At 45.4% G+C, this 17,365-nt stretch overlaps 1 protein-coding gene across 3 annotated transcripts in view; it reads right to left on the reverse strand.

The window, feature by feature from the left end:
- The window catches only part of rsu1 (Ras suppressor protein 1), a 291,182-nt gene that overhangs the window by 237,052 nt on the left and 36,765 nt on the right, over positions 1-17,365 (reverse strand). The window contains exons 1-2 of one of the 3 annotated variants that reach the window (XM_070880065.1): positions 6,785-6,889; positions 6,563-6,674 (exon numbers count right to left, since the gene is read on the reverse strand). In XM_070880065.1, the coding sequence (XP_070736166.1) occupies positions 6,563-6,674; positions 6,785-6,787 (115 nt within the window). In that variant the 5' untranslated portion in view covers positions 6,788-6,889. Of the gene's footprint in view, positions 1-6,562; positions 6,675-6,784; positions 6,890-6,955; positions 7,076-17,365 lie in introns of those variants that run through there. The other 2 variants (XM_070880066.1, XM_070880064.1) reach the window with 2 other exon arrangements.

Here is a 17,365-nt window from a genome sequence, read left to right on the forward strand (position 1 = left end):
TCGATATTGCCGACATGGGTAAGGTCTCCTGCCCATCAGCCAAGGGCTATGACGTTCCTGGTGCAGTGAGCTCTAATCAATTCTCTCCTATGCAGTGAATTGCTGGCGAGCCATTGCATAATCCGTGGTGTTGATAATGCAGCACCCATACTTGAATTACAAATTTAAATTTTAAACTGGCTGGCTGTCTGGCTAGCTCTCCCTCCCGGTGCTTTGCACACCTACCCTGTCTCCTGGCCGAACGGCCTGCAGCCTATAAAAATAAATTCACAGCTGTGGAGGCTGCTGCATTGCCTGTGTGCGTGGCCCCAAACGTGTCCCTCCCCTTTCTCCAGGCCGAATGGCCTCAGCCTCCTCCGCAGCTCGAAGGCTGCTTGCTGCCTCTTCGCCTGCCGTCGTGTCACTGACACAGCCCGTCTCCTACATGAAAGGCCTGCCTGAAGCACCGCAGCTCGAAGGCTGCTGCTGCACACAGGTAGTATTATTCAATATTTTGTATTTGCTTTGTTTATAATTTTTTATTCAGGATGGCTCTTTATTTGTATTAGTAAGACTGTTGAATGCTTGTAGAATTTAATTACTTCCCTTCCCCGCCCCTCCCTCCCTCACCCCATTCCCTACACGTGATTTGTAACCTACTCCTGATTTTTAAAGTGTAGTCAGGTTTTTCTGAGCGTACAAAAATCTATACTTACTCCATTCTAAGTTAGTTTGGAGTAAGTTTTTGCTGCCTAAACTTGCAAAACGGGTGAAAGTGGCCGTACACACCCCCTTTTGAAAAAAAAACTGTTCCAAAATGAAACTGTTCTAACTGACTAGAACTGGAGCAAACTAAATGCCGAGAATTGCAATTTCTAAGATACTCCATTCCAAAAAAATAGGAGCAACTCAGGCCGAAACTTGACCCCCTTATCTCTAATCACCTCCAGCCCACAAACCCCCGCCCCCGAGATGTCTGCCCTCCTCTAATTCTGCCCTCCTGAGCATCCCCGATTATAAATCACTCAACTGGTGGCCTTGCCTTCTGTTGCCTAGGCCCCAAGCTATGGAATTCCTTGCCGAAACCTCACCGCCTCTCTTTCCTCCTTCAAGACGTTCCTTAAAACATCTCTCTTTCCTGCGCTACTTTTTACTTATACGGCTCGGTGTCAAATTTCTAACATAATACTCCTGTGAAGCACCTCGGGACATTTCACTATGTTAAAGGCATTATATTAATACAAGTTGTTGTTACAACCAAGTGACACAAAACGTTCTAAGTTTGGATCATGTACTGAAGAAGTGAGCAAGGACCTGTTGATTGGCGTGCAATTGGCGACAGCTGTAAGAAAAATGCAGGGACCGGTACCAACCCTTGTACATGACCTTCTTTGACCTTACAAAGGCCTTTCACACTGTCAACTGCGAGGGTCTATGGAGCGTCCTCCTCTGTTTCGGCTGCCCTCAAATATTCGTCCTCATCCTCCACCTGCACCACGACGACATGCAGGCCTGATCCTTACCAACGGATCCATTACAGGCCCAATCCACATCCGACTGGGGTCAAACAGGGCTGCGTCATCGCGCCAACCCTCTTCTCAATCTTCCTCGCTGCCATGCTCCACCTCACACTCAACGAGCTCTACATTGGAGTGGAGCTAAACTACAGAACCAGTGGGAACCTGTTCAACCTTCGTCGTCTCCAGGCCAAATCCAAGATCACCCCAAACTCTGTCGTCAAGCAATAGTATGCGGACGACGCCTGCATCTGCGCACAGAGGCTGAACTCCAAGTCATAGACAACATATTCACTGAGGCGTACAAAAGCATGGGCCTTACACTAAACATCCATAAGACAAAGGTCCTCCATCAACCTGTCCCCGCCGCGTTGCGCTAGTGCAGCCTTCGGCCGCCTGAGGAAAAGAGTGTTCGAAGACCAGGCCCTCAAATCTGCCACCAAGCTCATGGTCGACAGGGCTGTAGTAATACCCACCTTCCTGTATGGCTCAGAGACATGGACTATGTACAGTAGACACCTCAAGTCGCTGGAGAAATAACACCAACGATGTCTCTGCAAGATCCTGCAAAGTCCCTGGGAGGACAGACGCACCATTAGCGTCCTCGACCAGGCCAACATCCCCAGCATGGAAGCACTGACCACACTCGATCAGCTCCACTGGGCAGGCCACATTGTTCGCATGCCTGACACGAGACTCCCAAAGCAAGCGCTCTACTCGGAACTCCTTCACGGCAACAAGCCAAAGGCGGCAGAGGAAACGTTTCAAGGACATCCTCAAAGCCTCCTTAATAACGTGCAAACATCCCCACCAACACCTGGGAGTCCCTGGCCAAAGACTGCCCTAAGTGGAGGAAGTGGATCCGGGAGGGCGCTGAGCATCTTGAGTCTCATTGCCGAGAGCATGCAGAAAACAAGCGCAGGCAGCAGAAAGAGCATGCGGCAAACCTGTCCCACCCAGATTTTCCTCAATGACTGTCTGTCCCACCTGTGACAAGGATTGTGGTTAGAAACATAGAAACATAGAAAATAGGTGCAGGAGTAGGCCATTTGGCTCTTCGACCCTGCACCACCATTCAATAAGATCATGGCTGATCATTCACCTCAGTACCCCTTTCCTGCTTTCTCTCCTTACCCCTTAATTCCTTTAGCCGTAAGGACCATATCTAACTCCTTGAATATATCTAATCAACAACTCTGCGCGGTAGGGAATTCCGCAGTTTAACAACTCTCTGAGTGAAGAAGTTTCTCCTCATCTCAGTCCTAAATGGCTTATCCCTTATCCTCACACGATATCCCCTGGTTCTGGACTTTCCCAACATCAGGAACATTCTTCCTGCATCTAACCTGTCCAGTCCCTTCAGAATTTTACATGTTTCTATGAGATCCCCTCTCATCCTTCTAAACTCCAGTGAATACAGGCCCAGTCGATCCAGTCTCTCCTCATATGTCAGTCAAGCCATCCCGGGAATCAGTCTGGTGAACCTTCGCTGCACTCCCTCTATAGCAAGAGCGTCCTTCCTCAGATTAAGAGACCAAAACTGAACACAATATTCCAGGTTAGGCCTCACCAAGACACTGTACAACTGCAGTAAGACCTCCCTGCTCCTATACTCAAATCCCCTAGCTATGAAGGCCAACATACCATTTGCCTTCTTCATCGCCTGCTGTACCTGCATGCCAACTTTCAATGACAGATGTACCATGACACCCAGGTCTCGTTGCACCTCCCCTTTTCTTAATCTGCCACCATTCAAATAATATTCTGCCTTCGTGTTTTTGCCACCAAAGTGGATAACCTCACATTTATCCACATTATACTGCATCTGCCATGCATTTGCCCACTCACCTAATCTGTCCAAGTCACCCTGCAGCCTTTTAGCGTCCTCCTCACAGCTCACACCGCCACCCAGCTTAGTGTCATCTGCAAACTTGGAGATATTACACTCAATTCCCTCATCCAAATCATTAATGTATATTGTAAATAGCTGGGGTCCCAGCACTGAGCCCTGCGGCACCTCACTAGTCACTGCCTGCCATTCTGAAAAGGACCAGTTTATCCCGACTCTCTGCTTCTTGATTGCCAACCAGTTCTCTATCCACGTTAGTACATTACCCCCAATACCACACCAACCTCTTGTATGGGACCTTGTCAAAAGCCTTTTGAAAGTCCAAATACACAACATCCACTGGTTCTCCCTTGTCCACCCTACTAGTTACATCCTCAAAAAATTCAAGAAGATTTGTCAAGCAGGATTTCCCTTTCATAAATCCATGTTGACTTCGACCGATCCCGTCGCTGCTTTCCAAATGTGCTGCTATTTCACCTTTAATAATGGATTCCAATATTTTCCCCACTACTGATGTCAGGTTAACCGGTCTATAATTACCCGTTTTCTCTCTCCCTCCTTTCTTAAAAATGATGTTACATTAGCTACCCTCCAGTCAATAGGAACCAATCCAGAGTCGATAGACTGTTGGAAAATTATCACCAATGCATCCACTATTTCTAGGGCTACTTTCTTAAGTACGCTGGGATGCAGACTATCAGGCCCTGGGGATTTATCGGCCTTCAATCCCATCAATTTCCCTAACAGAATTTCCCACCTAATAAGGATTTCCTGCAGTTCCTCCTTCTCACTAGACCCTCGGTCCCCTAGTATTTCCGGAAGGTTATGTGTGTCTTCCCTTGTGAAGACAGAACCAGAGTATTTGTTCAACTGGTCTGCCATTTCTTTGTTCCCCATTATAAATTTACCTGAATCTGACTGCAAGGGACCTATGTTTGTTGTCATTAATTTTTTTCTTTTCACATATCTATAGAAGCTTTTGCAGTCAGTTTTTACGTTCCCAGCAAGCTTCCTCTCATACTCTATTTTCCCCTCTTAATTAAACCCTTTTTCCTCCTCTGCTGTATTACAAAATTCTCCCAGTCCTCAGGTTTGCTGCTTTTTCAGGCCAATTTATATTCCTTTTCTTTGGATTTAACACTATCCGCAATTTCCCTTGTTAGCCACGGTTGAGCCACATTCCCTGTTTTATTTTTACTCCAGACAGGGATGTACAATTGTTGAAGTTCATCCATGTGATCTTTAAATGTTTGCCATTGCGTATCCACCGTCAACCCTTTAAGTATCATGCGCCAGTCTATTCTGGCCAATTCACGTCTCATACCATCAAAGTTACCTTTCCTTAAGTTCAGGACCCTAGTCTCTGAATTAACTGTGTCACTTTCCATCTTAATAAAGAATTCTACCATATTATGGTCACTCTTCCCCAAGGGGCCTCGCACAACAAGATTGTTAATTAGTCCTTTCTCATTACGCATCACCCAGTCTAGGATGGCCAGCCCTCTAGTTGGTTCCTCAACATATTGGTCTAGAAAACCATCCCTAATACACTCCAAGAAATCTTCCTCCACCGCATTGCTATCATTTTTGTTAGTTCAATCAATATGTAGATTAAAGTCGCCCATGATAACTGCTGTACCTTTATTGCACGCATCCCTAATTTCTTCTTTGATGCTGTCCCCAACCTCACTTCTACTACTGTTTGGTGGTCTGTGCACAACTCCCACTACCGTTTTCCGCCCTTTGGTATTCCGTAGCTCTACCCATACAGATTCCACATCATCCAAGCTAATGTCCTTCCTTACTATTGCATTAATTTCCTCTTTAACCAGCAACGTCATCCCACATCCTTTTCCTTTCTGTCTTTCCTTCTAAATGTTGGATATCCCTGGATGTTGAGTTCCCAGCCTTGATCACCCTGGAGCCATGTCTCCATGATGCCAATTACATCATATCCGTTAACTGCTATCTGCACAGTTAATTCATCCGTTTTCTCTGCCTTCCACTTTTACTTTTCTTCTTTCTATCTTTTGCTTCTGCCCCCATTCTACTTCCCTCTGTCTCCCTGCATAGGTTCCCATCCCCCTGCCATATTAGTTTAACTCCTCCCCAACAGCACTAGCAAACACTTCCCCTAGGACATTGGTTCCGGTCCTGCCCAGATGCATACCATCAGATTTGTACTGGTCCCAACTCCCCCAGAATCGGTTCCAAAGTCCCAGGAATTTGAATCCCTCCCTTCTGCACCACTCCTCAATCCACATACTCAACTGAGCTATCCTGTGATTCCTACTCTGACTAGCACGTAGCACTGGTAGCAATCCTGAGATTACTACCTTTGAGGTCCTACTTTTTAAATTTAGCTCCTAGCTCCCTAATTTCGTCTTGTAGGACCTCATCCCGTCTTTTATTTATATCTTTGGTACCTATATGCACCACGACAACTGGCTGTTCACCCTCCCTCTTCAAAATGTCCTGCACCCACTCCAAGACATCCTTGACCCTTGCACCAGGGAGGCAACATACCATCCTGGCGTCTCGGTTGAGGCCGCAGAAACACCTATCTTTTCCCCTTACAATAGAATCCCCTACCACTATAGCTCTCCCACTCTTTTTCCTGCCCTCCTGTGCAGCAGAGCCACCCACGGTGCCATGAACTTGGCTGCTGCTGCCCTCCCGATGAGTCATCCCCCTCAACAGTACCCAAAAGCAGTGTATCTGTTTTGCAGGGGGGTGACCGCAGGGGACCCCTGCACTACCTTCCTGTTGGTCACTCATCCCCTATCTGGCTGTGTACCTTTTACCTGCGGTGTGACCAACTCACCAAATGTGCTATTCATGACATTCTCAGCATTGTGGATGCTCCAGAGTTAATCCACCCACAGCACCAGTGCCGCAATGCAGTCTGTGAGGTGCTGCAGGCGGATGCACTTCCTGCAAATGTCGTCATCAGGGACACTTCAGTGTCCCTGACTTCCCACATAGCACAGGAGGAGCATAACACGTGTCCGAGCTCTCCTGACATGACTCATATGGGACTGTACAGCCACCTAAGAACTCATGTTAAGAGTGGAAGCAAGTCTTCATCGATTCCAAGGGACTGCCTATGATGACATGCAGCATCATTTTAACACCAAACTTTTGTCAACAAAATATCAAACCCCAGTTTCTATTTATGGAATAATTATTAAAGACTGACAGGTGAAGAAAAACTTACAGAGTCCAGAAATATCCAGCATACTGGAGATTCCCCTGTCACACAAATCCAAGTCTGCCTGGTTCTTTTCCTTGCATTCTTCTACGATTTTCTTCAGCGATTTCGACATTTTCTGCAGCAAAACAAAGTAAACATCCCCATTACACGATATCACTGCACGATTGTTGCATTAGCAAAAGGAAAATCATGAACCAAAGTGCTGAAAAGTTTTAAATAGTTAACCATTAAAAACTTGGATGCTTGTTGCAACCAAGGCCTCTGGCGATGTATTTGTTTTTAAAAACAAGCCACTTTGTTGGAACCTTGCCCTGCCGTCAATTATAAACCGCCCCGAGAAAGGGAACTAAAGACAAAATAACACATCCGGTAACTGTAACTTGTATCTTTTTTTACCTGGAACTCCAGGAGAATCTTCCAAATTCCAAAGCCCAGATCACACCCAACCGGAAGGACTCAGTCAGACCAGGAGAATTCCTGTATTTGCTAACGCTTTGGCTTTAAAAGGACATTTCCTCCAGCAGCTGTGGAACAGCAAGAGGAACAACCAATCAGCGCAGGGAAGGGCGGGCCGAGCTGTCAATCACCCTCACCATCCAATCATTGCAGCTCATACCAGCCAATCACAGGGACCTGCAACGCCATTGGTGGAAACTAGTGACTGAACGTAGTTTGTCACATCGGTTCAGCAGTGCTACAATTCAACAATGTGTTTAATGTTACATTGCCTTTTGAGGGGGTGGGATAGAAGGTGTCATTTATGCACCTACGAACGATTGCGTTACGAATAAAGATGTTTAATGTAACAGATTTTTAAGCAAGTGCAGGGGTAGGGAAAGGGGGGAGAGGAAAGAACAAAAGGGAAGGTCTGTGATAGAGTGGAAGGCAGGAGCGCTTAAATGACAAAAGGTATGATTGTACAAGCAAAAGGAGATGGTAACGGTACATGTAAAGAAACAAAAGATGGGCCTAGAAGAGGTGTAAATGAGTATAGCAGAATCATCAACAGCTGCCATCTGAAAAAAATAGGGACAGAGATTATGGTCTGAAGTTGTTGAACTTGATGTTGAGTCCAGCAGGCTGTGAAGTGCCTGATAGAAAGTTGAGGTGCTGTTCCTTGAGCTGACATTGAATTTGTGAAACAGTGTAAGAGGCCGAGGACTGAGAGGTCAGAGTGGGACTGAAACGGAGAATAAAAGTGACAGGCGACCGGAAGCACGGGGTCACGTTTGCGGACTGAACGGAGGTGTTCCACAAAGAGGTCACCCATTCTGCGTTTGGTCTCCCCAATGCAGAGGAGACCGCATCGTGAGTCTTCAGGATTTGGAAGAAACTTTGAGCTGCATGCAGTTTGGAAGTGTTTGCAGTGAACTCGCTATTCACTGTCACCTCCTTGGAGCAACCTCTCTCACCACTGAAAGATCGCTTTTGTCATCTCAACTTCAGCTGCCATCTATTCCAGCAGCATCGGTGCCCTTGAAAAGAAATCTCACTTTGGTCCTCAGAATCCCACCACGATCAGCTCCAACATCACTAAACACACCAGCATCACCAACAACAACACCAAGCTTCTCCGCAATCAACTGATGCTGCACAAGACACGGCATCAGCACCTGACCACATTGCTACCTAGGAGGTCAGGAATGGCCTCACCATGGCCACATTTACTTCACTTGACACTGTACACCCTGGCTGCCACATGATGCACCAGGTTGGCACCACCCCACACCAACAACATAAAGCATCCCTGCAATGACCAAGCCATTCCTTTCACACTCATTACCATTACTGGGGGTACCCTTGTGTCTGACCATTCACTGCAACTCACTAAGCCACTTCCAAAGGTGCTCACAAATCTGTCCCAGAACACACAGTGTTGGAAATAAAAGATTTTAATGTTTGAAACATAAACTTTACATGAACGTTGGCTAAAGGACCCAAGTGCCTACCCTTGTGTGTTGTTAGTTGGTATGATTGTACAAGGATGAGGGAGAGGCTGAGGGGTGGCTAGTGAAATGGGTAACTGATAATATAGATGGAGAGAGAGGGATGGGTGGAGGTGCAAGGTAAGTTGATGTGAGTAAGGAAGTGCAGGGGTACAGTAAGGAAGGCAGAGTGATGGGGCTGTGATGAGCGGCACAGCAGGATGATGTTGAGTGTGGCTTTGCAGTAACATTTCATGATTTACTGAGATCATTGAAAGGCTTGCGCCACTGGAGCCAGGCCCTCCTGACAACATCCCTGCTTGTGCCCTCCTGTACAATGTGCAACCAGGCTGCGTTGGTGTCCTGGAGAGACCTCTTCCATCCATTGGAAGGAAAGAGGACCTCCCTGCATGCCGTGACTCCCTCTTCATGGGATAGCCTGGGTGCAGCTGTGCACTTCTGTGTAGTGCTTGTCAGTATTTGCAGCACCTCAATTCTGCAGAACACAGACAGAGGAACTGTCAAAATCAATGTGCACATGGTCCCTTTAAGGAAACCGGCTGATTAATTGGCCAGGAACCCAGCAGGGTAACAAGCCCACTCAACGGAAGATTGCTATCAGAGGCCGGGCTGCAGAGAGGACCACATTTCACACGCGCCACCAATGCCGGCCACACCTAACTTGCCACAGGTGATGAAATCGTGGCCAAAGGGTGGTAGAAGTTTGGAACTCTCTTCTGCAAACAGCAATTGTTAATTTTAAATCCGAGATTGATAGTTTTTTGTTAACCAGAGGTATTAAGGGATATGGGTTAGGACACAGATCAGTCATGATCTCATTGAATGTTGGAACAACTTCGAGGGGCTTAATGGCCTATTCCTGTTCCTACAGACCCTTCAGAATTCTGAAAGGGCAAGGGAAGATGTGTTTGGTGGTGGGATCACGCTGGAGGTGGCGGAAATGGCAGGGGATGATCTGTTGAATGTGGAGGCTGGTGGGATGAAAGGTGAGGACAAGGGGAACCCTATTGTGGTTCTGGGAGGGAGGGGAAGGGGTGAGAGCAGAAGGGCAGGAAATTGAACGGGCACGGTCAAGGGCCATGTCAACCATGGTAGAGAAGAATCCTCGGTTGAGGAAAAAGGAAGACATATTGGAAGCACGAGTATGGAAGGTGGCATCGTCAGAGCAGACGAGGAGAATGAAATGGAGTCCTTACAGGAAGTGGGGTGGGAGGAAGTGTAGTCCAGATAGCTGTGGGAGTCAGTGGGCTTATAGTGAATGTTTGTCAATAGCCTTTCCCCAGAAATGGAGACAGAGAAATCGAGGAAGGGAAGGGAAGATTCGGAGATGGACCATGGGAAGGTGACGGAAAGGTGGAAATTGGAAACAAATTGAATTAAATTTTCTAGTTCGGGGCGAGAGCAGGAAACTGCAACAATGTACTGGAAAAAGAGGTGAGGGAGGGAACTTGCATAGGACTGGAACAAAGAATGTTCCACATATCCCACAAAAAGGCAGGCATTGTTAGGACTCATTTAGTTACCCATAGCAACATGTTTTATTTGTTCCTTTACTTGTCCTATTACCATCTCCTTTTGCTTTGTACAATCATCCCTTTTGTCGTTTAGTCGTCCCTGCTTTCCCTCCTATCACAGATCTTCCCTTTTGTTCTTTCCTCCCTTGTTACATCTCCAACTTTTTCCAGTTGTGATGAAAGGTCATCGACCTGAACTTTAACTCTGTTTCTCTCTCCACAGATGCTGCCTGACCTGCTGAATATTTCCAGCATTTTCTGTTTTTATTTCAGATTTCCAGCATCTGCAGTATTTTTCTTTTGTAAAGATTTTTAATAATGGCTTGGTGGTTGAGGACTTAGTTCTGTTTCTATTTCATCGGTTAAATAATTTCGAGCCAGATTTCAAAATAAAAATCATGCATGTATATACAAGCTAAAAATAAGTTCATAAATGCAAACTCTTACATTCAACTAATAATCTTAAAACATTTATTTTAAAGTTCTGCATGTCTGATTTGTGCAGAACTTCCCATTAAAGGTTTGACCATGTTACATTGTGGAGGAAAGTGGCAATTGCTATGGAAGTTAAAATTCAAACCAATTTAACAGCTTCCTCTTTTGAAGGCATAACGGTGACAACCAAAGAGAAATGCAGGTTCATGTAACCTTAGGAATATAAGTCTGAGGGGTTCTCTGGTTTAGGTGTGTTAAAAGTGATTTCAGTGATCTTGTCAAAGCTTCACAACATTACATGATACGTTTAGTGTAAGCTTTTATAGTGGCGTTTAAAGATTCAGAATGATACAGCACAGAAGAAAACCATTCTGCCTGCGTCTGTTCTTTGGAAGAGTTATCCAATTAGTCCCACACCCTTGCCCTTACCCAATAGCCTTGCAATTTTTCCCTTCAAGTAATTATCGAATTCCCTTTTGAAAGTTATTGGCCCTGAATTTGTGGTCGGCAGTGAGGCTAAGGAGTACACCATCGATATGCGTAGGAATTCCACACTTACCAAGTGTGAACCCCCCTTCAAGAACTTGTTTTGCTGTGGAGTTGTGCACAGAGTAGTGCCCGTGGATTGCTGGGGTGCACCGTTGTACGTAAGCGTACCTGGGATTCACTTAGCCAATCAGGAAACATGGAAATCTCCGATGGGACAGCACACTCATTTTAACTAAAAAGGTGAGCAAGTCTGAAGATTTACCTAACACAATAAATTAAAGTTATTTTGATTTGCAGTTTAACCTAAATGCATAGATATTAAAGTAATGATTAATTCTTTAGTGTACTTTAGCAATGTTTCTAGCCTCTGGATAGGAACCATAAAACTCGATTAGGATGCATTTTATGGGCGGGCGTAGCATAAACCTAGCTCAAAATTATTACAATTTTCTCTCCCCCCACCCCTTACACCATGCAACAGGATCCTGCACCTGTTTACAACAACCATAAAAATTCCCAGCAAAATTAATGCACATTAGGTGGCCAATTAGCCCAACTTTTCATCGGCACGTTCATTCAATGTGTAGCTGAAACATGCAGAGAGTACGCCGTCATACCGACCACAAATTCAGGGCCATTATTGAATCTGCTTCCATCACCCTTTAAGGCACTGCATTTAGATCATAACATATCCCTGAGTAAAAAAAAAATCTCATCTCATCTCTGGTTCTTTTGCCAATTACCTTAAATCTGTGTCCTCTGGTTACTGACCCTTCTGTCACTGGACACAGTTTCTTCTTATTTACCCTTGCCAAAACCTTTCATGATTTTGAACACCTTTATTAAATCACCCCTTAACCTTCTCTGCTCGAATAACAACCCTAGTTTCTCTTGTCTCTCCACATCTTTCAATCCTGGAATCATTCTAGTGAATCTTCTCCGCACCCTCTCTAAGACCTTGACATCCTTCCTATGGTGTGGTGCCCAGAATGGTCCACAATACTCCAGCTAGGGCCTAACCAATGATTTATAAAGGTTTAGCATAATCCTTGCTTTTGTATTCTACACTTCTGTATATAAAACCAAGGATCCTATATGCTTTTTTTGAAACAGCCTTCTCAATTTGTCTTGCCACCTTAAAAGATGAATGTATGTACACCCCCAAGTCTCTCTGTCCCTGCACCCCCTTTAAAATTACACAATTTTCTGCAGCAATTTGATTAAATGATAAAAGTTTATCCGAACTTGCATCCTATTAATATGTACAACATACATGACCATTTTCAACAAGAGTAAGCATCACCACCTCTCCTTGACATTCAATGGCATTATCATTGCTGAGAACCTCCTCCATCAACATTCTGGGATCACCATTGACCAGAAAATGAACTGGACCAGCTACATAAATGCTGTAGATACTAGAGCAGGTCAGAGGCTGGGTAATCTACTGTGAGTAGCCTACCTCCTGACTCTCCAAGCCATCCTACCACCTACAGGGCACAAGTCTCTCCAGTTCTCTAGATGAATGCAGCTCCAAAAACACACAAGAAGCTCAACACCATCCAAGACAAAGTAGTCCACATGATTGGCATCCCATCCACCATCGCTGTATCGTGGCTGCAGTGTGCACTATTTACAGGAGGTAGTGCAGCAACTTGCCAAAGCTTCTTCAGCAGCACCTCCCAAACCCGCGACATTCAACACCTAGAAGGACACAGGCCTCAGGTGCACCTTCACCACATGGACTGCAGCAGTTCAAGAAGGAGGCTCACCACCAACTTCTCACAGCAATTAGAAATGGGCAATAAATGCTGGCCTTGCCAGCGATGCCGACAACCTGAGAATTAATTTTAAAAACATGTTGGAGGAAAAGTCACTCAATAGTTAAAATAATATATCGGGAAGGTCCTTACAGGTAAGTTGCTTCTAAATACCTTTGTGCTTAGTGGTTTTAATAAAATTAAGATGGCATCAAAAAACTATATATATAAAAGCAAGGGTGTATCCTCCAAACATAAATTAAAAAGGACAATGTCTGTTTGTAAAATTTACTAACAATACATTGTTCCCAATTTTTAACAATTTTCAATGCTGTGTTCCATGGTAGAACAAACTGCTTCCCTCTATGCTCTTAATACTGGAAGATTTTTCTCTTTTGTTGATGACAAAATTGTTAATCCATCCTTTAGGTGATGGAGAGTCTTTGAAGAGTCAGGAGGTGAGCCAGTTGCCATATAGTACCCAGCCTCATCACAAGTTCATCCAGGTTCTGTGGCGTCTTAGAAGTTTCAAACTGACCAGTTCCTTCTTTGAGACTCGTGTGCGTCAGCCATGGGTCAATGGGTAGCATGATTGGAGCATGAGTGGCGAGGTCGGGGCGAAGGAGCGGTGAGAAATTGTAGAGTAATGTGATCAGGGCCCAGGAGAGGCGTGCGTTCGGGGCCCAGAAGAGGCGAGGGCCCAGGGGCAGCACAGGCCAGCCTACATTGCAATACGTGTGTGCACTAAGTCCGTGCAGCAGAGCTGGTCTCCAGTCATCTTGGGTAATCCTTGCCACTGGACCAACACCTAGCTCTGTCAAGCCCATGTGGTGGCTGGTGTGCAACGGCCACCATACGTTTAAAAAAATCCACGCACAGGCATCTTCCACCCTTCAATATGCAGTTCGGGACCTAGAAAATTAGGTCCTTCGTTGAAACACCTGTGAACTCATCCTTTTTTGGTTATCGCCTAAGAAGAAGAAGAAGAAGAAGTACCCAGCCTCTGACCTGCATTTATGTGGCTGATGCAATTCAGTTTCTGGATGTTGATGATGGTGGACTAAGCCATTGAATGTCGTGGGGAGATGGTTCTCTCTCATTGGAGATTCTGACACATGTGTGGCATCAATATTACTTGCCACTTATCAATGTTGCAGCTGTAATATATATATATATAGTCCACCCAGTGGACTACTATGGTAATGCAGCCATTGCAGTTTACAACAAAGAGCGAACAGGTCACCTGACAGGTTCCTGTAGTTATCAGCCATCTGCAAGCAGCAAGCAGTTAGGAAGGCAAATGGTATGTTGGCCTTCATTGCAAGAAGATTTGAGTACAGGAGCAAGGATGTCTCACTACAGCTATACAGGGCCTTGGTGAGACCGCACCTGGAGTATTGTGTGTAGTTTTGGTCTCCTTGCCTAAGAAAGGATATACTTGCCAGAGAAGGAGTGCAGCAAAGGTTCACCAGACTGATTCCTGGGATGGCAGGACTGTCGTGTGAGGAGAGATTGGGTCAACTAGGCCTGTATTCACTAGAGTTTAGAAGAATGAGAGGGGATCTAATTGAAACGTATAAAATTCTGACTGGGTTGGATAGACTGGATGCGGGGAGGATGTTTCCTCTGGCTGGGAAGTCTAGAACAAGGGGTCAAAGTCTCAGGATATGGGGTAGGAAATTTAGGATCAAGATGAGGATAAATTTTTTCACTCAGAGGGTGGTGAACCTGTGGAATTCTCTACCACAGCAGGCTGTGGAGGCCAAGTCACTGAATATATTTAGAAACATAGAAACATAGAAACATAGAAAATAGGTGCAGGAGTAGGCCATTCGGCCCTTCTAGCCTGCACCGCCATTCAATGAGTTCATGGCTGAACATGCAACTTCAGTACCCCATTCCTGCTTTCTCACCATACCCCTTGATTCCCCTAGTAGTAAGGACTTCATCTAACTCCTTTTTGAATATATTTAGTGAATTGGCCTCAACAACTTTCTGTGGTAGAGAATTCCACAGGTTCACCACTCTCTGGGTGAAGAAATTCCTCCTCATCTCAGTCCTAAATGGCTTCCCCCTTATCCTTAGACTGTGTCCCCTGGTTCTGGACTTCCCCAACATTGGGAACATTCTTCCTGCATCTAACCTGTCTAACCCCGTCAGAATTTTAAACGTTTCTATGAGGTCCCCTCTCATTCTTCTGAACTCCAGTGAATACAAGCCCAGTTGATCCAGTCTTTCTTGATAGGTCAGTCCCGCCATCCCAGGAATTAGTCTGGTGAACCTTCGCTGCACTCCCTCAATAGCAAGAATGTCCTTCCTCAGGTTAGGAGACCAAAACTGTACACAATACTCCAGGTGTGGCCTCACCAAGGCCCTGTACAATTGTAGCAACACCTCCCTGCCCTTGTACTCAAATCCCCTCGCTATGAAGGCCAACATGCCATTTGCTTTCTTAACCGCCTGCTGTACCTGCATGCCAACCTTCAATGACTGATGTACCATGACACCCAGGTCTCGTTGCACCTCTCCTTTTCCTAATCTGTCACCATTCAGATAATAGTCTGTCTCTCTGTTTTTACCACCAAAGTGGATAACCTCACATTTATCCACATTATACTTCATCTGCCATGCATTTGCCCACTCACCTAACCTATCCAAGTCGCTCTGCAGCCTCATAGAATCCTCCTTGCAGCTCACACTGCCACCCAACTTAGTGTCATCCGCAAATTTGGAGATACTACATTTAATCCCCTCGTCTAAATCATGAATGTACAGTGTAAACAGCTGGGGCCCCAGCACAGAACCTTGCGGTACCCCACTAGTCACTGCCTGCCATTCTGAAAAGTCCCCATTTACTCCTACTCTTTGCTTCCTGTCTGACAACCAGTTCTCAATCCATGTCAGCACACTACCCCCAATCCCATGTGCTTTAACTTTGCACATTAATCTCTTGTGTGGGACCTTGTCGAAAGCCTTCTGAAAGTCCAAATATACCACATCGACTGGTTCTCCCTTGTCCACTCTACTGGAAACATCCTCAAAAAATTCCAGAAGATTTGTCAAGCATGATTTCCCTTTCACAAATCCATGCTGACTTGGACCTATCATATTACCTCTTTCCAAATGCACTGCGATCACATCCTTAATAATTGATTCCATCATTTTACCCACTACCGATGTCAGGCTGACCGGTCTGTAATTCCCTGTTTTCTCTCTCCCTCCTTTTTTAAAAAGTGGGGTTACATTGGCTACCCTCCACTCGATAGGAACTGATCCAGAGTCAATGGAATGTTGGAAAATGACTGTCAATGCATCCACTATTTCCAAGGCCACCTCCTTAAGTACTCTGGGATGCAGTCCATCAGGCCCTGGGGATTTATCGGCCTTCAATCCCATCAATTTCCCCAACACAATTTCCCGACTAATAAGGATTTCCCTCAGTTCCTCCTCCTTACTAGACCCTCCGACCCCTTTTATATCCGGAAGGTTGTTTGTGTCCTCCTCAGTGAATACCGAACCAAAGTACTTGTTCAATTGGTCCGCCATTTCTTTGTTCCCCGTTATGACTTCCCCTGATTCTGACTGCAGGGGACCTACGTTTGTCTTTACTAACCTTTTTCTCTTTACATATCTATAGAAACTTTTGCAATCCGTCTTAATGTTCCCTGCAAGCTTCTTCTCGTACTCCATTTTCCCTGCCCTAATCAAACCCTTTGTCCTCCTCTGCTGAGTTCTAAATTTCTCCCAGTCCCCGGGTTCTCTGCTATTTCTGGCCAATTTGTATGCCACTTCCTTGGCTTTAATGCTATCCCTGATTTCCCTTGATAGCCACGGTTGAGCCACCTTCCCTTTTTTATTTTTACGACAGACAGGAATGTACAATTGTTGTAGTTCATCCATGCGGTCTCTAAATGTCTGCCATTGCCCATCCACAGTCAACCCCTTCAGTATCATTCGCCAATCTATCCTAGCCAATTCACGCCTCATACCTTCAAAGTTACCCTTCTTTAAGTTCTGGACCATGGTCTCTGAATTAACTGTTTCATTCTCCATCCTAATGCAGAATTCCACCATATTATGGTCACTCTTCCCCAAGGGGCCTCGCACAACGAGATTGCTAATTAATCCTCTCTCATTACACAACACCCAGTCTAAGATGGCCTCCCCCCTAGTTGGTTCCTCGACATATTGGTCTAAAAAACCATCCCTTATGCACTCCAGGAAATCCTCCTCTACCGTATTGCTTCCAGTTTGGTTAACCCAATCTATGTGCATATTAAAGTCACCCATTATAACTGCTGCACCTTTATTGCACGCACCCCTAATTTCATGTTTGATGCCCTCCCCAACATCACTACTACTGTTTGGAGGTCTGTACACAACTCCCACTAACGTTTTTTGTCCTTTGGTATTCTGCAGCTCTACCCATATAGATTCCACATCATCCAAGCTAATGTCCTTCCGAACTATTGCCTTAATTTGCTCCTTAATCAGCAATGCTACCCCACCTCCTTTTCCTTTTATTCTATCTTTCCTGAATGTTGAATACCCCTGGATGTTGAGTTCCCAGCCCTGATCATCCTGGAGCCACGTCTCCGTAATCCCAATCACATCATATTTGTTAACATCTATTTGCACAGTTAATTCATCCACTTTATTGCG

The sequence above is a fragment of the Pristiophorus japonicus genome, chromosome 5 (genome assembly GCF_044704955.1).
Source record: "Pristiophorus japonicus isolate sPriJap1 chromosome 5, sPriJap1.hap1, whole genome shotgun sequence".
NCBI classification, from domain to species: domain Eukaryota; kingdom Metazoa; phylum Chordata; class Chondrichthyes; family Pristiophoridae; genus Pristiophorus; species Pristiophorus japonicus.